General features: G+C 59.9%; 2 protein-coding genes across 3 annotated transcripts; both read right to left on the bottom strand.

The window, feature by feature from the left end:
* Positions 1-370: 370 nt before the first annotated feature.
* Positions 371-9,400, bottom strand: CILP2 (cartilage intermediate layer protein 2). The gene is made up of 8 exons (XM_070374799.1): positions 9,108-9,400; positions 8,114-8,212; positions 6,774-7,046; positions 6,042-6,197; positions 4,690-4,968; positions 3,699-3,807; positions 3,341-3,498; positions 371-3,117 (listed from the first exon to the last, which is right to left on the bottom strand). The coding sequence occupies exons 1-8, from the start codon at positions 9,169-9,171 to the stop codon at positions 782-784; spliced, it is 3,474 nt and encodes a 1,157-aa protein (XP_070230900.1). The 5' UTR covers positions 9,172-9,400; the 3' UTR covers positions 371-781.
* Positions 9,401-9,792: 392 nt separating this feature from the next.
* Positions 9,793-19,286, bottom strand: YJEFN3 (YjeF N-terminal domain containing 3). Of its 2 annotated transcripts, XM_070373421.1 has the most exons (6): positions 18,796-19,286; positions 14,164-14,272; positions 12,150-12,260; positions 11,828-11,941; positions 11,594-11,744; positions 9,793-10,035 (listed from the first exon to the last, which is right to left on the bottom strand). In XM_070373421.1, exons 1-6 carry the CDS (start codon positions 18,852-18,854, stop codon positions 9,830-9,832), a joined length of 750 nt encoding a protein of 249 aa, XP_070229522.1. In that variant the 5' UTR covers positions 18,855-19,286; the 3' UTR covers positions 9,793-9,829. The 2 variants fall into 2 exon arrangements, with proteins under 2 accessions (XP_070229522.1, XP_070229521.1); XM_070373420.1 differs by lacking the exons at positions 14,164-14,272; positions 18,796-19,286 and having other exon boundaries at positions 12,150-14,155.
* Positions 19,287-19,422: the final 136 nt, after the last annotated feature.

Here is a 19,422-nt window from a genome sequence, read left to right as displayed (position 1 = left end):
CGGCTCATGGGTCAGCTCCGCTCACACGTGTTGCAGACACACTTCTGTGGGCATCAGTTGGGGCCTGTGTGCCTGCCTGAAACCTCATGCAGGCCTGCAAGCTGCTCTCACACTCATGTCCGTATGTGCTTCGGACCTGTTTCTGCCTGCCCAGGTGCCTCTGGATCTAGCGGTACCAACCCCCATCCTTCCCTCACCAAGACTGACACAACGAGGAGGAAATGAAGCATCTTTAATTGAATCCCTGCCTCAACCCCCTAGAGAATCTCCAAGCACCAAACATGTGAGAACTGGGCCCCCCAGCCCCAGAGCCAATGCGCCCTCAATGCGCCACCTCCAGACCCCTCCCCACTCACACCTGTGGACAGTCTTGCAGGCTTTGTTCCAATAAATAACCCCAAGAACAAAGCTCAGGGTAGGGGACCCAACAGAGCATCCAGCTCAGCACAGAAATCTGAAGACGCGGATTATCTGAATACACATGAAATCAGAGCTGGTATGCAAGCTGGGAATAATCCCCTTTGGGCCCCAGTAGGTCACCATGCCCCCACGGTCACCCCACAACACTGGCTCCCACAATCAGGACAAACTAACTCCATTTCATGTCACACAGTAACAATTACCTGCTGGGATTCTCCACCATCAGACCTGACTCTGAATCCTGGGCAGGGGAGGGGAGCCCAGAAACCTTAAGAGACAGCAAGCCTCTGGAGAAGGGGGCTTGGCTTCCCAAGGACAGGGGGATCGGGAGCAGGGCAGAGGGACGAGGCTGGGGGCCAGGTCACTGCTGGGCCCTGCCTCGGCGGGTGCGGAGTGGACTTGAGGCTCGGGCCTGTACGCGCGCCGACTCGCCCATCTCCCTGCGGATGTCCCCAAGAGCCGCCGATGGGGACTCCAGCAGCCTCTGGAAGAGGCTGGGCCGGCCCGCAGTTGGCTCCCGGCACTGGAAGGTGACGGCTGTGCCGGCGTCAGCCTTCATCTCCCTGGAGAAGCCATCGGAGGAGCCGTCGAAGCAGCGGCCGATAGCGATCTCCTTGGCCAGCCTTGGGCTCTGGTCGGTGACCGTGTAGACACCATAGTTGTGACCCAGAGGGTCCAGCGGGGCCAGCATGGAGAAGGAAGCCAGGTCATCAGTGGGCGCGAGTGGTGGGTGCCGTGTCAGGTAATCCTGCAGGAGCCCGTTGACCGCCACACGCCGGCAGCTGCCCTGCGGCATGATGGTCACCAGCGTCCTGTCCACCTGACGCTGGTCAAACAGCATCCCGCTGCACTTGAATTCCACACAGGCGGCAGAGGAGCTAGGGCGCTGGGGGTCCCGGACACTCCGGGAATCCCGCAGCCCGTAGAGCTGGCCCTGGGTCCGGGGATGGCTGCCTCCCAAATTGTGGGAGCGGACCATGTACTCCTGGGGTCCTTGGATCTTCACCTTGAGGAAGCAGGCCCGGAACTCCTGCGGGTTGGGCCACCAGGCCAGGAGATCTCCGGTCCAGGAGGCTGGCGCGCCCTCGCGGAAGGGGACCACGTTGTACTCGTATTTGTCCGCCTCCACACGAGCGAAGCGGAAGTGACTGGCGGTCACCGGGGCCTCCTGGCACTCCCGCAGGCTGCGCCACGGGTACACGGGGCCGTTGGCCTCGGTGGGTTCGCCGGGCCTGGGCTTGGCGAGGTTGATGCGGAAGCCGCTGCGCTTGAGGGCAGGGTCGTCGTGGTCCGTGCGGCGGTAGTCCAGCCGGTCCAGGTAGGGCTGCGCCACGCCAACGGCGGCCGGGAGCGGGCGCGGCCGCGAGGGCGCGGGCTCCAGCTCCTCCCCGCCCAGGGTGGCCGTGACCACGGCGGTGTAGGCGTCTGGCTGGTCGGCGTCGCAGAAGGCGGGGAGGCAGGCGCCGTTCGGGCCGGTGACCGCGCTGTCGAAGCGGCCCCAGGCGCGAGGGTTGGCCGAGAAGCCGGGGGCGGGCTCCAGATTGACCAGCGTGACCACCACGCCCTCCACCTGCTCGCTGGGGGTGAACTTGTCGTTGGCATAGGCGCGCACCTTCACGAAGCAGCGGCGGCGCTCGGGCACGTCCAGGTTGAACAGACGGCGCTCGCGGATCTCCACGTTGCCCACCAGGAAGACCCGCTCCTCCCGGCGGGCCCGCTGGGACGCCGGTCTCTCGCGCTGGAAGCCGCTCTCTTCTTCCCACAGGCCCGTGTCAGGGTTTAGCGACCACAGCTTCAGGGCCTCCACGTGGCCCGGCATCCGGATCTGGTCAGCGGCCACGCGCACAGCCACCAGCCCCGTCTGCAGCTGCTCGGCGGAGCCGGCCGCCCGGAGGTCCACCGAGAACATGCCGTACGTGCGCAGCGGGGCCAGCTCCCCGTCCCCGTCCACGAACCGCAGGTCACTGGGCGCGGCGGCTGCCGAAGTGAGATTTCGGGGGTCCACGAAGGTCACCTGGGCCTCCACAGCCCCCGTGTAGGGTTGACCGTCAGCTCTGCGGAAGGCCCCGGGCGGAATGATCAGCTCTCCTAAGGGGGCCTCCTCTCCCATTTCCCCGAGGGATATGGTGTTGCTCTGGCGGGCGTCTAAAATGATGGGGGCTTTCTTTCGCATGGCCTTGACCTCATGGTACACGCCAGCACCTCGAGGGTCAAAAGGCAGGACCCTGACAGTGTCCACGAACTGGCCACTGGGGTCCACAAAGGTCATCACCAGCCGCTGAGTGGAAGGCGCCACCTCGAGAGTGAAGTCACCCTGGTAGGACGTGAAGCCAATGGGCTCCCGGCCCAGCAGGATGCGAGCAAAGCGCAAGGGCTCCCTAGAGTCAGCGGCCACCACGCGTCCCCGGATCAGCCCCCGAAGGGGCAGACATTTCTGACAGCCACACTCAGCCACGACCTTGACTGGGAGAGTGTAGCCAGAGCAGTGGATCTTCCTGCTCTCCAGGCGGCGCACGGAGCAGCAGCGGGAGCCTGCGTCCCCACACCGGGGGCTGGAGCCTGCAGGGCTGGGGCAGAGGGTGTCAGGGCAAAGGCCTACGTCCAGGTAGGTGGGCCCTCTGCCTGGCTGACCACAGTCATCTGGAAGCTTGATCAGGTGTTCTCGGGGCCGGGGGTCACAGGCTGGCTGGCCCGGGGCTGTGGAGCAAGGAAGCAGGCAGATCAGGGTAAATGGGAGAGCTCCAGGGAGGCCAAGGCTGGGGGCCTGGATTGGGGTCAGAGGCTCAAGCCAGGGGCTCAGCAACTGAGCAAGGTCAGAGATCAGTCTGAAGTTGGGATTCCATGTGAGGCTGAGTTTTAGCTGGAGGTGGGACTCAGTTTGGTGTCAGGGATTGGGGGGAGGGTTACTGAAGATGCTCACCAAGTACGGTGAGTCGAGCAGCGCCCGATCGCACGGCCCCCGCGTCATTCCATGCTTTGCAGTGATAGGTGCCTGCCTGGTCTGGGCGGAGCCCATGCAGCTCCAGGTGGGCCCCATACCTGTGTGTCCGCCTGTCCAGCAGCGTCCCATTGTGGAACCTGGGTGGGGGGCGGGTGAACAACACCATGGGTGTCCTTGGCAGAGGGGAGGGGCTGCATCCACCCTCCACCCCTCCATGCAGCACAGGGAGGTTGCAGAGCAGCTTCCTCTGGGTCTCCGAGGCACCACGAATCACAGGATGCCCATTCCACGCCCACAGCTGGGCGAGAGACCCATGAGCACGAGGCAGGGCACTCACCAGGAGTATTTCTTGGGCATGGGGGTGCCTGAGGCTTTGCAGCAGAAGGTCACATTCTGGCCAGCCTCTCGAACTCGAGACTCGGGGTGCTTCACCAGGTAGGGCTTCTCTGGGGGCAAAAGCAGCAAAGGTCAGGGTCCAGCTTCTCCCAGTGATCCTTCCCAAGAGGCAGGTGCCATCCAGTCTCTTACTGTGATGCCCTGTTTCACCTGGGTCTTTTCTGATGACTCTCGCCCCACTCTCTTTCACCTCACATCTGCTGGAGACTCTATCCTTAATGCAGAATCTATTTTTTCCCCTTTAGCCACGGACTTTATTGTTTGAATATTTGCAGCTATTATTCTATACACAAATTTTAATTTCTTATAGAACTCTGTATTCCTTATTGCTGGGTCACTTCACTCTCCATTTTATGGCACATTTCCATCAAGAAGTGTTTCCCTAGAGCGCAATCTGCCTGATTGTGGGTTGTTGCTATTGTTCAGTTGCTAAAGTGAAAGTTAGTTGCACAGTCGTGTCCAACCTTTTGCAGTCCCATGGACTATAGCCTGCCTGGCTCCGCAGTCCATGGAATTCTCCAGGCAGGAGTACTGGAGTGGGTTGCCATTTCCTTCTCCAGGGAATCTTCCCGACCCAAGGATCAAACCCGGGTCTCCTGCATTGCAGACAGATTCTTTACCAACTGAGCCACTCGGGAGTTTAGTTGCTAAGTTGTGCCCAACTCTTTGCGATGCCATGGACTGCAGCCTGCTAGGCTTCTGTGTCCATGAGATTCCCAGCCAAGAATACTGGAGTGGGTTCTTAATGCCTAATCTTAATGCTTCCCTTTGCAACTCACGTCTCACCCCCACATCTTCTCCAAGGACTGTGACATCTTATTTCTTGCCCCATTGACCTCGCTGTGCATCATATCGTCCCAAGTGCTTGGTGTCACCCAGAGTTACCTCCTCAGGTCCTCGGCCCCTCATCCCTCTTGCCATGAGGCACTTACCCAACTTATTAAGGACAACAGTGGCCACTGCTGACATGGAGCTGTTGGCCTGGGCCTGGGCCATGCCTGCTGAAAAGCCGTCCATTTGGGCACTGACGTTGGCTCGGCTGCTGGCACAGACTCCAGGCATCCGGAAGGTTCCATGGGCATCACTAGTGGCTATGGTGCCAGGCCAGTCTCTCAAGGAGACCCTGGCTCCTGGCAGTGGACGCCCAGATGGGGTGACCACCGAGCCCAGAAGAATGTGGTCGGGGCACCCACAGGTGTTGGGGCCACACCCTGGAGGGACACAGGGAGGCACAGAAGGCTCTTGACCCCTTCCTGGGGAGGGCTTTCCTCTCCATCAGTCCCTCAGCAAAGGCACCTAGGCACCCTGCCCACCTCGTTCCCCTCAGAGAGTCCTCAGCATGGACCTGCTTGGAGCAGCCCCTGGTGTAAAGGACATGGGGCTGAGTGGTCAGGGCTGGGGCGAGGGGGGTACCCGGGGTCCTGGTGTGAGGGAGATGCCCCAGGGAGGAGACAGGATAGTTGACTCTCACAGGCCAGAGAGGCTCCTTCTAGCATGAGAGGAAATGTTCAGGCCAGGGCTGGGGGCCCAGCAAGGGGCTGCGTCTTGGGCCCAGAACCTTTCCCTCCAGTCCCAATCCTGCGGTTTCTCCATAAAATGGAAAATTCCACTGGAAACTTCAGGGCAGAGGCATGGAGAACGCACAGCCAAGCAGAGTAGGGTGGGGACCCCACCACCCCATTGGCCACACTGCTCCCCCACCCTGCTGCGGGCTCTGCTGGGGCAGTCTCCAGACCGTGTTTGTGGAGCCCAGGCCTGATTGGAATTTCCAGTCGCCTCCTGGCTGGCCTGGTGTCCGGCCCTGGGAGGGCCTGGGCATCGTGTCTGCCAGGGTGTGAGCGCGTGTCCGCGTGGGCGTGGGGGGACGGGCGGGGCCTGCCAATGCCATGCAAGTGTGCACCCCGAGTGCATGAGCCAGCTTTTGCGTGTGTCCACGTCCACCGGGATATCCGCACACCCCAACATGCACACGGAGGAAGCGCCTCCACAGATCTGCCCATGACTGCACATGACCCCCGTGAAGTCCACCCGTCCAGATGTACACTTTTCCCAGTGCTCCTCGGGGGCGCAGAAGGGAAGGAGAAGCCAGTCTCCACGTGGTCCAGGTTCCGCTCCTCCAGGCTCCGCCCCTACGCCCAGACTCCGCCTCCTCCCTCCAGGCACCTCCCCATCAGACTCCACCCTAATTAGCCCCTCTAGGTACTTCCCTCAACTGGCCCCGCTGCCATCACACCCAGGCCCCGCCTCTAGTCTTCCCATCTCCTCCAGGCCCCGCCCCTCCTACCTGGACACCGAGGCCTCACACACTTCTGCGCCTCCGAGGGACGCCCGGGACACGCATCTCCCGCGGGGCTTGAGCAGCGGCGGCGGCGCAAGCGACGGCCTGGCCCGCAGCTCCCCGAACAGGGACCCCAAGGGCCCCACGAACCCCACGTGGCCTCTGGGGAGAGGGCAGAGATGGGGGCGTCAGGTGGCCGCCCACCCCAGAAACCCAGAATCTGGTGACAGTGTGGGGCTGGAGAACGTTCGTGGCACGTGCATCTGAGTCAGAGAGAAGTCCTACCCTCTCCCCCCTCAAGGCGAACCGGTCGAATGTGCAGTGGAGGTACAGTTGTCCACCCCCAGCACACCACCGCCCCACCCACCCCGCCCGCGACCTCTCTTTCCTCCCCTCCCAGCCGAGCTATTCTTTCTGCGTCTCACACGTGTCTGGGGCTCACAACACGCTTTCACAGGACGAAGCTGTTGTAGAGCAAATGAGGGCAGCAAGACGGATACGCGGTCCTGGGGGCCCCTTCCTGCCCCCGCTACCTGGGCTCCCGCCATTTCAGCCCATCCCTTCCAAAGCCCCCTCTGCTCCCCTGCTCCAGCCCTCTCCTGTGGCCTTGGTCCTAAAGGACCCCCCCTCCTCCTAGCCACGCCCACATCCTCTCGGTCCTGCCCTCTCCCCAGATCCGAACATTCAGGCCTCCTCCACCTCCCGCCGGTCCCTGCGGCCCCCTGAGCCCGCCCTCACCGAGCGGGCAGCGGAAGCGCACGTGGTAATTGGAGCATCTGCGGCCTCGGGGCTGCTCGCGGTTGAGGCACCAGAAACCGCGCGTGGGGTTCAGGTGTACGCGCTCGCCGACATCCGAAGGCAGCGCCCAGTCTGTGGTGCGCGCCTCCAGCGCCAGCGGCCTTGGGCACACGCGTGCCGGCCCGTAGTAGAAGCGGATCGCGGCCAGGCTCTCGAAGTCACCGTCGCCGCCCGGGTGGTCGACGTTGAACCAGGACGTCCACTCGCTGGCCTCTGCGGGGACCACAGGCGCTGGAACCCGGGCTGCCGCCGGTCGGGCCCCATCAATTCATGCGAAAACCCGGGCCTGCCCACCCCCATCTCGCGTTTAAGCCGGGTTGGTGCATGGGCCAGCCCAGCCTTCCCAGATCCAGAGCCCTCGAGCACAGAAGGAGCTGCAAAGGGATCAAGGGAGGTTGTTTTCCTCTTGCAGCCCCCCTTGCTCAGTACCTGAGCTGGCCCAGGAGTGCAAGCTGAGCTCTTGCCACTGCGTCACCAAACCCCCACCCTGAGAATTCAGAACTCTTGAGAGGTAAGGAGATGTAAGGGCAGCAGGAGGAGCCGCGCCTGAGACCAGCCCTTCTGCTGCCCTTCCCCAGGCCCCCATCAGTGCCAAATGGGATCTTGCTTGTGCTGTGTTTAGTCGCTCAGTCGTGCCCAACTCTTCACGACCACATGGACTGTAGCCCGCCAGGTTCCTTTGTCCAGGGGATTCTCCAGGCAAGAATACTGGAGTGGGTTGCTATGCCCTCCTCCAAAGGATCTTCCCAACCCAGGGATGGAACCCAGGCCTCCTGTGTTGCAGGCGGATTCTTCACCGCCTGAGCCACCAGGGAAACCCGCTAAGGGACCTTGCTTACTAATGCCCACTGAACCCATCAGGCACCCTCAGTTTCGGGGAAGCCAGAGGTGGGAAGGGTCTGGCCTCGCACAGGTTAGCTTCTGTTTCCATCAGCCCCCCAGGGGGTGCTCACTCCTTTGCTGATTCAAGAGCACGTCAGATAGAAGCTTCCTATCTGGGAAAGAGTACCAGAACTCTTGCTTCCTTGACTGAACTGAGCTGGTTGTCCCACCATGCCACTCCATCTGCCCCCCCTGGTTTCCTCCTGGACAAACAGCCTGGACTCTCCCTGCTCCTAAAACTGAAGACCTCTTAGGGCACCACTTCCAGGGGCCGCCACACCCAGGGATGCCTCCTGCATTCTTCACCCAGCTTGCATCCCCCTTCTCACATGACCCCACCAGCCAGAGCTCACACAGAGCCCACAGCAGAACCAGGACTCAGACCCAAACTGGCTCACCTTCCCAGTCCTCCAGGGCTGGCGAGGGCTGGCCAGGGCGCAACGATGAACCTTCAAGGCCCCACGCGGTCACCGTGGGCTCCTCGGCGTCCGGAGTACCTATCAAAGGGGTAAGGCGTGGCGGGGTGGGGGGAGACCTCTGTGAGCTCCTGGTATGTGAGGTGCTGCCACAGTCTCTTCCATTTCACAGAGGAGAAGCCACACTCCAACCTCAGTGGACCCCAAGCACAGCAGCCTCCCCTTCTCCAGGAAGCCTCCCCTGACCTCCCCACCCCCAGGCTCTCACAGCCCATCCCTCACTCAGACACAGCCCCTTAGGCTGGGGAAGTCTGTCCTCTTCACTCCCCCAGACACAGTTCTCCCACTGTGTTCAATGGCCATGAATTCAGTTGGCTGTGCTTCTCTCTGCCCTCATCTTGATCTGAATTTTCTTTCATCCCTTTGCTGGCTCCCTCAGTCTACCTTACATCCCTGCACTCGGGGCCCAGGCTGCCAAGGGGAAGTCCTTGGAATCTAGCCTGACTTCTCTGGCCTTGAGGTGTCTGAGATAGCCAGGCTGGGCAGTGACAGACAAGTCCCTTCCCTCTTGGAGTCTCAGTCTCCCCATCTGAAAAATAGGCCCAGTGCCCGGCTCTACTGAGTGTTCCAGAGATGGGAGTTTCTCTTCTGAATGGTATGTGTGTGTGTGTGCAAGAGGGGAGGAGTTCGGTGAGAGGGGACAGTTCTGACCCCTTCATCCTGGCGACAAGACTGGATGATTCAGGGCCCAAACGCTGTGGCTGCGATGGATACCCTGCAGTCCCCTCTTGCCCCCAGGTGGTCCCGGAGGGAGCTCCATCTTGTCCTTGCCCCCTCACTCCACTCCCGAGGCGGGCAAGGCGGCTGCAGCGTGGGGAAGCGAGTGGGTCCCTTGCTTCTGTCTCCAGGCTCCGGCTGCTTGCCAGACGTTCGGGCGCCTGGAGGGGGGCTGGGCGGGGGTCTAGGGGCGCCTCACCTCGGGCCCCCGCCAGGTGTGCGGCGGCAACACAGAGGCAGAGCAGTGTCGGCAGTGACGACATGGTCAGGTCCGAAGATCGGAGGGAGGGTCCCAGCTCCGCTGCGCACTCGGGTCGGACTCCCGCGGGTCTGGCGGCCGCTGGGGCTGAGGATGGGGGAGGGACGCGGCCGCAGGCCACGCCCCATGCAGGCCACGCCCCGTCTGGGCAACTCCCGGGCCCGAGGTGACTTGGGTGACCACCCCTCTGGGGCGACCCCCTCGGTGCATCCGGCTGTACCTCCGCCCTAGGGCTGGCCTGCGTCCCTTCGTCGCCGACTGGAAGTCCCTTCCTGAGCCCACCCTCCCTTCTCCACGTCTGGAAGTGCCTCCTGGAACAGAGCCTGAAGCCGTCCGGACATTCAGGCTTTAGGCAGCCCTTTAGGCGGCTAGAAATCCTCCCCCGGGTCTCACTTCGAATCTGTTGGCTTTAGGTCGCCCCGAGCACGCTGGTAATCAATCCCACCCGGAATCCACCCGCCACTCTTCTGGCTCCGGTTTTCTCGGAGGCCAGCAGGAAGTCCCATGTGCGTCTGCCCTCCATCCCTCCCGCCTTGGGCCACCGGAGGACCGGTGGGCAGTTCCCCCCGGAGGCTGCCCGCCCCCGCGGCAGACGCGGCGCACAGAGGAGGCCCAGGCGAGGGGGCAGTGGTGGCACGTCTGTTTATTGGCGCGGGCGCCCGTCAGAGCGCCGCGACGCAGTCGGTGCCCGTGTACCCCGGCAGGCGCAGAGCGAACTTTCGGCGCACGTCGTCGGGCACGAACCTGCCCGCCACGAAGTGGTGGCGCCCAGAGAAGCGGCCGGCGCAGCGCTTGGGCGCCGCCAGCGATACGAGCACGTCGGGTCGTAGCCCGTCCTCGGCGTCGCCGCCAGTCTCTGGGTCCCAGCCTGGGGGAGGAAGGATGGGAGGCGGGAGCCGAGGCTGGGGGGGGTGCTCGCTCTCAGGAGAACCGCCGCCCACCACCCACTTCCCTTCCCCAGCCTGCGCGGCCTCGGCTCTGACACGTGAGTCCTGGTCAGACCGGCCTCCCCGTAAAACTGAGCGTCTGCCTTCAGCCCAGTTTCTCCTCCCTCCTTGGATATGTCTCCCTCCCCCTCTGACCACAGCCTTTGCCTTCATACTTGTCTGTCTCTGCTCCCGTCCTGCGACCCAATCTTCCTCCTCCATCTGACTCAACCTCTGCCATCAGACTACATTTCTACCTGCGGCTCTTCCCAATCAGACCTGTGTGTCTGTATCCCTCCCTCCCTAACAGCCCTAAGCTCCCCCTCTTAGACCTTTCCACCCAGACCTGGCAGCCTCCTCTGACCAGATCCCCACCCTCTACTCAGAATACACTTCTCATCTCCATCCTCAGTCAAGCCTCCCCCACCAGACCTGTCTCTTTGTGCTAGGTTCTTGCCTCTGAAGATATGCCCTGCCCTTAGCAACGTGAGCATCCATCCTCCTCCTTCTGATTGGAGACTCTTCCCTCTGACCTGCCTTCATCTTCAGACCAGATCTTGCCTTTCGGCTTGGCAGGTCCCAGCCCCTCCCTCACTGGACCATAGCCTCTGCCATATCTCAGATGAGCCTTCACCTTCAGACTTGGGCTCTTGCCTTCTCTGCCCCCTCCAACCCATCTGGGACCACTGACTGAAAGCCTCCTCCCTCTGACTTTTTATTTATTTAAAATGTGTGTTTCTTTATTTTTTGGCCACACAGGGCAGCATGTGAGATTTTAGTTCCCTGACCAGAGCTCACACCCGTGCCTCCTGCATTGAAAGTGCAGAGTCGTAACCAGTAGACCACCAGGGAATTCCTTCTCCCTCTGACTTTAATCCTGCCTTCTCTGACCCTAGCTTCCACCCTCAGACTAGGGGCACTAATAACCCCTCCTGAGCTAAGAGGGCGACCCCCTCTGTCCTAGGCTGTCTGTTCAGACACCAGCTTGCAGCCTCTCCCCCTGACTAGCCACCCCACCTCCTCCTTTGGCCACCATCCCCAGCTCTGTGGCATCCTGTTGCTATGACCCTGGGCTCTTGTAAGCCGGAGGATGTCCCCCGAGTCTGGTTGCCCCCACGGAGGGTCCGGCTGGCTAGCAGCTGTTTGTTCCGTCTGCCCGTTGCCTAATGGTTCCAACAGGCATGGGGCGGCGGCCAGGATGGGCGAGGCCTTTGCCGAGTGAGCTCACGTCTGCCTGGGCGACTGGGCCAGGATGGGCAGAGGGCACGCCGTGCTGGGTGTAAGGGGGAGGGGAACCAGGGTCACCTGGGCGCCAGCCTGGGCACTGCCCATCCAAAGGATGGACATGACCCTCGGCCTCACCCAGAGTGTAGAAGCCATCCTTGATGAGGAAGCATACTCGGGTGGGCAAACAGGCTGGGACCACCAGAAACCAGGGGAGAGGGTCCTCCGCCCAAGCCTGTCTCCCCGCCCCTCATGCCCCCCCTCCACCTGGCGTGCCTGAGGGGATGTCCAGGCTCACGAGGGGGATGGACAGTAGCTTGAGCGTGGCCAGCGCGCGTGTGCAGGGACCCCCGACCTCGGCCGGCTCCACACCAGGGCCCAGCACAGCGTCCACCACCAGCCTGTAGGCGTTGTTGATAAGCTGGACCTGGGAGAGCGAGGCAGAGGCAGGGTCAGGGCGGCCTGGGGGCTGTGTTCCCCCACCACCCCTCGGCTGCCACCCAAGCTGACCTCTGTGGGCAGATAGGACAGGAAGGGGATGTCCATCTTCTCACACTGAGTAGTCAGGTCCCGGTGCAGTGGGTCTGGCGAGCGCGTGGGGTAGAAGATGGTGGGTTCGTACTCCTGTGGGAAGCAGGAAGGGGGTCGGCACTGGGACCCTCCCCAGCTCCCCACTGGGCCTCGGATGCTCCCAACTTGGCAGGAACTGCCCGACGCAAGCACTGGGCGTATTCTCTCTCCCCCCAGACACTGAGCAGAGGAGCAAGAGATATTTTCAGGGCTGCGGGTAGGGGGGTGACACTGGGAGGCCAAGGGCGTCCTTGCTACTCACGAACACGCGCAGGTGCCGGGCGCACGCCAGCCCCACCGCTCCGTTCTGCTCTGGGCCGCACACGACCAGCGCCGTCCTCTGCTTCCGGGGGAGAGCGGGCAGAGGGAACACCTGGCAGGGCACGGCAAAGGCAAAGGTGCGGAGTTCGGAACGCCTCCCGAGGCCGGCGGGGAAACTGAGGCCGGGGTGGAGGAAGGAGTGGGGCTCGGGCCGGGAGGCGAGAGGGTGAGACCGGGGAGAGGTGTTCTGGGGGTGGCACGGGGCCCCTAGGGGCCTCAGTTTCCTTGTTGGAGACCCAGAGTCCTTGCCTCGGGCTCTCTCAAGCTTGAGCAGAGAAACGTGCCTCCTGCCACCACCCGAGCCGGAGTGCGGTTTGTTTATTCTCGGCCTGAGCTGCAGACAGTCTTCCACCTTCTTCCGCTGCAGTGGCTGCCCCTTCCCCCGCCCATGTTTCCAGGCCTGCATCCCTCCAGGAGGCCCCAGGGTTGGGGGCGGGAGGCGGGGGTATTTTTCCAGCCAGCCGTGCCCTGCCTCTCTCCTCTGTCCCGCTCCCTGTCTTTCTCTCTGTGTCTCTCAGACTGTGCATAGGTCGGCCTCAGCTTCTTTGCTAACTCCCCATCCGTGGCTCTGGAGACAGACCCCAGGGTAGAAGGCTCGGTTTTCCACCTTGCTTCCTACATGACTCTGGGCAAGCCATGTTACTTCTCCTGAGTTGTTACGTGTTGTTCTTCCAACTCTTCTGGGCCCAAGCCTTTTAAAGTAATGATAATAATATTATACTTGTTTCTCTCCAGTCTCTGTCTTCACCCCTGTGTCTCTTTCTCTCCGTCTCTGTCTCTCTCAGACTCTGCGTCTCTATTTGACGCAGGAGCTGAGTCTCAGCCCAGACTTTCTGCGGCCTCAGCTCACTCCTCCCTGCACCTCTATCAGGTAGGAGTAACAGTGACTCTGATGGGCTTCTGAGGTCTCCAGGGGGCCAAACTATACTCTAACTTCCAACCATACCAAGGGAGTTCTTTCCTCTTGGAGTCTCCTCCCCAGGGTCTCACCAAGGTCCTGACTCACCCTGATCATACCTATGACCCCACCACGCCATGCCCAGAGCCCCAGACCTGACCTAGTCAGGGAGAGTCATAATGTCTGGCTGGCTTTCTTCTGGACAGACACAAAGCTTTCAATGTGAAAACTGGATGGTTGGTCTTCAACAGCCAAGCATGAGGTTACTTTACTGGGTTTGCTTTTGTGGCTTTGATTTTCATTGTTCTTCTTTCCTCTGAGCATCTCACTCAGGATACGTTTCACTTGGAAATAGGAACGTTTAAGTTAAAAAACAGTGGCATCCACGTAAAGAAAGATACGAAGTTTTTTCAAAAGTATACAGTGGTGATCAGAAGAAGAGGAAGAAGGGGAGGAAGAGGAAGAGGTTACCTGCTGGAGCCCTGACTCGATTGGGCACTTTTCTAGAATTTGTGTTTATTCACTGGTCTCAGTTTATTACCCTTTTTCAGACGAGGAAACAGGCCCAGCGTGGTCTGGCAGCATGACATGGACCACTGGACAGCAATTGGTCTCTTGCAGGCACTTTGAAGCCTGGGGGTTTGTCGCAAAGCCAAATATAGCTCTACTCCTCCCCACCTCTGGGCCTCAGTTCCTGGACCCGTGGCAGGTAGCTGTTTGGGGGTGTTCAGACTTAGGAAGCTGACGTCCCCTCTGCTCAAGACCTAAGAGGTGGAGGTGGCAGACAGGCAGTCAAGGGCCCCAGACCCATCTCTGTAGTTGCTTCTACATCTCTGGGGACCCCTGTCTCTGTCCTGACGTTCAGCAACCCCCTGGCCAGGGCCAGTGACGGACCTTGGTCTCCTCATCTGAGTGATGGGCTGGGGTGGCCCCAAGCCAAGAGGGCTTTCTTGAGGGCAGAAATGACCATCCTGGCCGGGGGGTCATGCAGCTAGGCCTCTGCTTTGGTGAACCGACCGTCTGCTCAGGGTCGAGGCTGAGAAGCAGGCTCAGGTACCTTGGTCACAGCCACGGCACTAGCATGGCCACACCACTCCACCAGCTGCTGCCGCCCAAAGCGATAATCCTCCAGCAGCTCCCGCTCCAGGGCCGCTGCCTCCGCGGTGCTGAGGGTCAGAGCAGGGAGACAGAGAGAGACGGAGAGACAGACACTGAGCTGGAGCCAGAAATGTGCCACTAGTGTTCCGAGCCAGGCCCTAACACCGCCCCCACTCCCGCGCCCAGAGTTGAAGACCCTCTGTCAGTTCCCTCATCTGTCCTATACATGGTTGAACGGAAGCCTGCCAGGGAGGCAGTGGGAGTTTCGAACACAAGCCTGAGGCACGGGAGCCCTCTGGTGGTAGAGGAAGCACATGGCAGTGCATGTTCGTTCCATTGCCCCAGAGCATGGGCGCCTGTAGTCCTGTACGGATGTGAGAGCTGGAGAATGGATGCTTCCGAATTGTGATGCTAGAGAAGACTTTTGAGAGTCCCTTGGACTGAAAGGAGATCAAACCAGTCAATCCCAAAGGAAATCAACAATGAATATTCATTGGAAGGACTGAGGCTGAAGATGAAGCTTCAATACCTTGGCGACTGGATGAGAAGAGCCGACTCACTGAAAAAGACCCTGATGCTGGGAAAGATTGAGGGCGAGACGAGAAGGGGGTGACAGAGGATGAGATGGTTGGATGGCATCACCAACTCAATGGACGTGAGTTTGAGGAAACTTTGGGAGATAGTGAAAGACAGGGAAGCCTGAAGTGCTGCGGTTCATGGGGTCGGAAAGGGTCAGACATGACTTAGTGACCAAACATCAGTAACAGTGGGGTCTCCCCCAGATGCCTGAAGCCCCCAGAGCAGGAGGAACCCAGCGCAGGTAGCAGAGCATGAAGGACTTAGCTGTTGGGACAATGTGTGGATTTTAGGCAGTGGAAGCCACTGAGGAAACTCTAGGACACTGGAGGGGGCAGACTGGACTGGAGGTGCCTGGGAGAGGCGGGTTTTAAAGGCTGCAGAGGATTTTAATGGTTCACATGAGGTGGTGGCTGTCGGGACTGCAGCCAGGAGACTCATTGGTGATTCTACTTTAGATGAGTGATAAAATTCAAATGACTGTGGACCTCCCTGGTGGCAGAGAGGATAGGAATCCGCCTGCCATTGCAGGGGCACAGGTTCGATCCCTGGCCTGGGACGATTCCACATGCCCCAGAGCAACTGAGTGTATGCGTCACAATTACTGAGCCTGCACTCAAGAGCCCACGTGCTTAGAGCCCATGTTCTGCAACAAGAGAAGCCCAGGTACTGCAACAAAGAGTAACCCCCACTCACGGGAACTAGACAAAGTCCAAACAAAGCCAGAGAGACCCAGGGCAGCCAAAAATAAAAGAAGTTAAAATAAATTAATTTTTAAAAATTCGAATAATCGTGGCCAGAGAGATGGAGCCAATGTAGTTGAGGTGAAGCTCCGCCCCCAGCTTGCTGAGTGACAGGTCTGACTCCTCTCTGAGCCTTGCTTTCTTCCTCCTTTGCAAAAGGCAGGACAGGCTAGATAATTTTTGAGGTCCAGTGCAGAATGCAAATGTGGGGCCCCTTGATCAATAATTATTAAGAATTTTAAGATGGTGATGGCAGAGCATTAAGCCAAGTGTTGGGCTCTTCTAAGAGCAGGGCCCAGCCCCAGTTTAGGGGGCCTTCCAAGGGACATGGGCTTGGTGGCTTCCGAGAGGAAAAGCTGGCACTAGGGATGGGAAGATGTTCCTCGTGCCAGAATCAGGGGCTGGAGCAGCTGAGCAGAGTCTATAGCAGCTGAGCAGAGTCTATAGCCTGATGCCAGCTTCCCTAGCCAGGACCCCTCCCAGGTGAGGAAGAGCACTTGCCCCCAGCTTATTAGCACACCCTTGAGTATAATAATAATAATGATGATACAAAGCATCATAATAATAATTATTACTTTAAAAGGATCGGGCTCAGAAGAGTTGGAGGAACATATAACAACTCAGAAGTAAAATGGGTTGCCCAGAGTCACACTGGAAGCAAACTGGAAAACTGAGCCTTCTACCCACGGGTCTGTCTCCAGAGCTGTGGATGGGGTATGAGCAAAGAAGCCGAGGCCGACCTACAGATAGGCAGAGGCTTATTGGGGTGAATCCTGAGGCTCCCTTCTTAAGTTCTGTGAGCAGGAGACTACAACCTGCTAGCTAACTTTGTAGTGTGACCAGGCCGGGCAGCAGGAGGGCTGGAGGTGGGAAGCCAGGACTGCTATGGGATGGGAAGTCAGGGAGGGCTTCCTGGAGGAGCTGACCTGGAGTGCCGTGGGAGGTAATCCAAGTGGCAAGAATAACGAGGCTCGTTATCTTCCCGTGGTGGAAGTGAACTTGTCAGATTCAAGGGACAGGAGAGAGGCAGAGTGAGTGAGGCTGAGAAACTTGGTCAGACACACTGCAGGGTGTCACATGATGGAGATGAGGCTCAGGGCAAGGTGACATGCCTTGTGACCCCAGCAAGCAGAGCCACAATTCAAGCCCACGCTTGTCTGCGGCTGACGCTGTAGGTTGAAGGGCCAGGTAGGGAAAAGGAGCTCCCGGTGGGGCCATATGAAGAGCACCCCAGGGCAGGCAGGCCCAGGGGCTTCTCTGATGCCACAGTGGATAAAAGTCCGCCTGCCAATGCAGGGGACACAGATTTGATTCCTGGCCTGGGAAGATTCCACGTGCTTTGGAGCAACTAAGCCCCTGCATCACAACTGCCGAGCCTGCAAGCTGTAATTACTGAAGCCCACGCACCTAGAGCCTGTGCTCTGTAGCGAGAGAACCCACCAGAATGAGAAGCCAGTGCTCCGTGACAAAGAGTAGCCCCCACGCGCTGCAACCAGAGAAAGCCCGTGTGCAGTAACACGGCTCATTCCCCATCTTCAGCTTGAGACAGCTCTGCTGCCCCCCTCGGAGGGCTGGGGAAGATCATCCATCCTCCTCTTTTTTCCCTCTGTTCTGAAGATTTGGCCTCTGGCCTCCATTTGGAGGCTTCCTGGGATTCCCTGGTGGCTCAGACGGTAAAGAATCTGCTTGCAAGGCGGGAGACCTGGGTTCGATCCCTTGGAAAGGTCCCCTGGAGGAGGGCATGGCAACCCACTCCAGTATTCTTGCCTGGAGAATCCCCACAGAGGAGCCTGGCGGGCTACAGTCTATGGGGTCACAAAGAGTCAGACATGACTGAGCGGCTTTCACTCCATTATCTTCCTGCCTAGCAGGTCACCAGAGTGATAACCGCGACTCCACAGGCAAAGGGCAGTCCGGGAACCTGAGGGCTGGGGCAGCAGCTGCTCCAAGTCGGGCAGGGGATATGGCAGAGCTGCTATGGGGCTGAGGAGCAGAAGGTGCTCAGTTTATGAAGGTGCCTCTTGCTTCTCCCAACCTCCGCCCCCAGGAGAGGAGCTGCAAGGCCCCAGGATTTGCCCACCAGCCCCAGAAGGAGCAAAAGCCCCAGAGGGGGCTCTTTAGAGGTGCAGCTGTTGAGGCCAGGGTGTCTGTGCCAGACGCTCCCTGCTCTCTCAGCTCCATCTGCTTCTCTCCACCCTCCCGCCTCTGCCCTCCAGCCCTCCATCACCGGCTCACCTGGCTACTACTGCAATCCCGTCCCCTCAAACTCCACACGAGCCATGGGGGTTTTGAAAACTTGAATGCTAGACTTCCCAAACCTCCCCCGCATTCAGAGAATATTTATTCAAATTCCTCACCAGACTTACATGCTCCCCAGTATGTCTCCCACTTTGGCCTTCTCTCCCCGTGCTCCACTCTGACCCAACACACAGCACCTCATCACTCCCCGGGTGGCATTTGAGGCCTCTCCGACCCCCACACTAGGTGCAGTCACAGCTCCAGCTTCTAACATTTTCCTCCCCCTGCCTCGCATGTGCTGGGTCTCTAGCGGACTCTGGGTACCAGCCAACTGCTGCACAGGACCTGCCTTGAGGAGAGGGGCTGAGTGGCCAGCGGGCTGGGTCTGGTTTAGAGAGAGCCCGGCTTGGGGCCCGTATTGCACACTTAGCCGAGGACACGGGAGGGCGACTCAGGATCAGGGGGAAGACACAACCGCAGCTGCCGGCTCCAGACCCCAAATTCATCAGCCCACTGGCAAGTGGCCCGTGTATTTAAAAATCGCTTTAATCCGAGCTCAGCCAGCAGCTTCCCTCCCCAGTCTTCAGTTTTATTCTCTGAACAAGGGGGTTAGTAGCAGGGGGGACTACCAAGGAGGGTGTGAGCATTTGAGGAGCTGAAAGCCTGCAGCTCTTCCCAGATGGGGAACAAGGCGCACGGCTCCAGGGTCCCTGGGAAAGATGGAGAGGAGGTGGGCCTGCTTAGGCTCTGTGTATTTGGCGGGGATGGGGTTGAGGGAGCAACCAGTGGTGCTGATGAATAATTCATGAGGGGCGGGCCTGCTGCAGATACCGTTTCCCTAGCAACGCAGCATTGGAGGTGTTGGCAGCCGCAGGTTTAATCCCTCCAAGGAAATTCGAAATTCTGGGATGGGCCTGGCATTCTCCCCACCCCCTATCCCGGCCCTGCCTCTGCCTCCCATCTACAGCCCCTGGTTCCCCAGGCCTTCTTCCAGCCATGCCCCTGCTTCCCTCTGGTCCCTCTCCCTGGCTGACCTGAGGAAACACCGCTCTTCGGGCGCCTCCGCTAGATCCGGGCCATCCGTGCTGCTCATGGCGGAGGCGATCTGTGTGCCGCAGGCAGCCACCACTGCCCCAGCCTTTTAAACGCATCCTTGGGCAGAGGGGGCGTCCCCTCGCCTCCCGCCCACTGTGTGTCCGCCAATCAGGAGACGCCGCGAAGGCGCTGCGCATGGCCATTGGCTGTAAAGTGCAAGTGGACTTAACCCCTTTGTGCCAGGAGCGGAGCTGCCTATAGGATGGCGGGAATCCCAAAGTTCCGAATACTGGCAGGGAAACAAAGTCTGGAAGGACAGCGATGGGCTCATCACCCCCGCTATAGGGTCCTGGCCTGGGTGCAAGTGGGCCCGCCTCTGCTGCGCCCCTCTCCAGCCCGGCACATTCCAATACAGGTCGCCCATCCACCCAGCCGGTACCCCAGTGGGGAAGATCCCCAGGCTGAAGAAGCTGGCTGCTGACAAGCAGGGTTTCGAGAAAGGCAGGGAAAAGTCCAGGCACATTCGTCAGCCGCCACTGCAGGGCAATCCAGGGGCCACCCCACTGGCATCTTCTGCTTAGTCCCCACACCTCCTCTGACACCCCCACCCCCAATCACTCAGTCCC

This window comes from Bos mutus, chromosome 7, assembly GCF_027580195.1.
Source record: "Bos mutus isolate GX-2022 chromosome 7, NWIPB_WYAK_1.1, whole genome shotgun sequence".
Taxonomy (NCBI): domain Eukaryota; kingdom Metazoa; phylum Chordata; class Mammalia; order Artiodactyla; family Bovidae; genus Bos; species Bos mutus.
Note: the sequence above shows the minus strand (reverse complement) of the source record. Positions and strands in the feature narration are given on the sequence as shown.

Excerpts from the sequence above, each read along its gene's own strand:
- CILP2 (XM_070374799.1), bottom strand. The coding sequence starts at position 9,171 with ATGTCGTCACTGCCGACACTGCTCTGCCTCTGTGTTGCCGCCGCACAC. Across the intron at positions 7,047-8,113 it reads AGCCCTGGAGGACTGGGAAG|AGGCCAGCGAGTGGACGTCC; the intron begins GTGAGCCAGTTT and ends TGGTCCCCGCAG. Across the intron at positions 6,198-6,773 it reads GCGCTTCCGCTGCCCGCTCG|AGGCCACGTGGGGTTCGTGG; the intron begins GTGAGGGCGGGC and ends CCCTCTCCCCAG.
- YJEFN3 (XM_070373420.1), bottom strand. The coding sequence starts at position 12,614 with ATGCAGGCCTGGAAACATGGGCGGGGGAAGGGGCAGCCACTGCAGCGG. Across the intron at positions 11,942-12,149 it reads CCCGGCACCTGCGCGTGTTC|GAGTACGAACCCACCATCTT; the intron begins GTGAGTAGCAAG and ends TGCTTCCCACAG. Across the intron at positions 10,036-11,593 it reads GAGCCTGGACATCCCCTCAG|GCTGGGACCCAGAGACTGGC; the intron begins GCACGCCAGGTG and ends TTCCTCCCCCAG.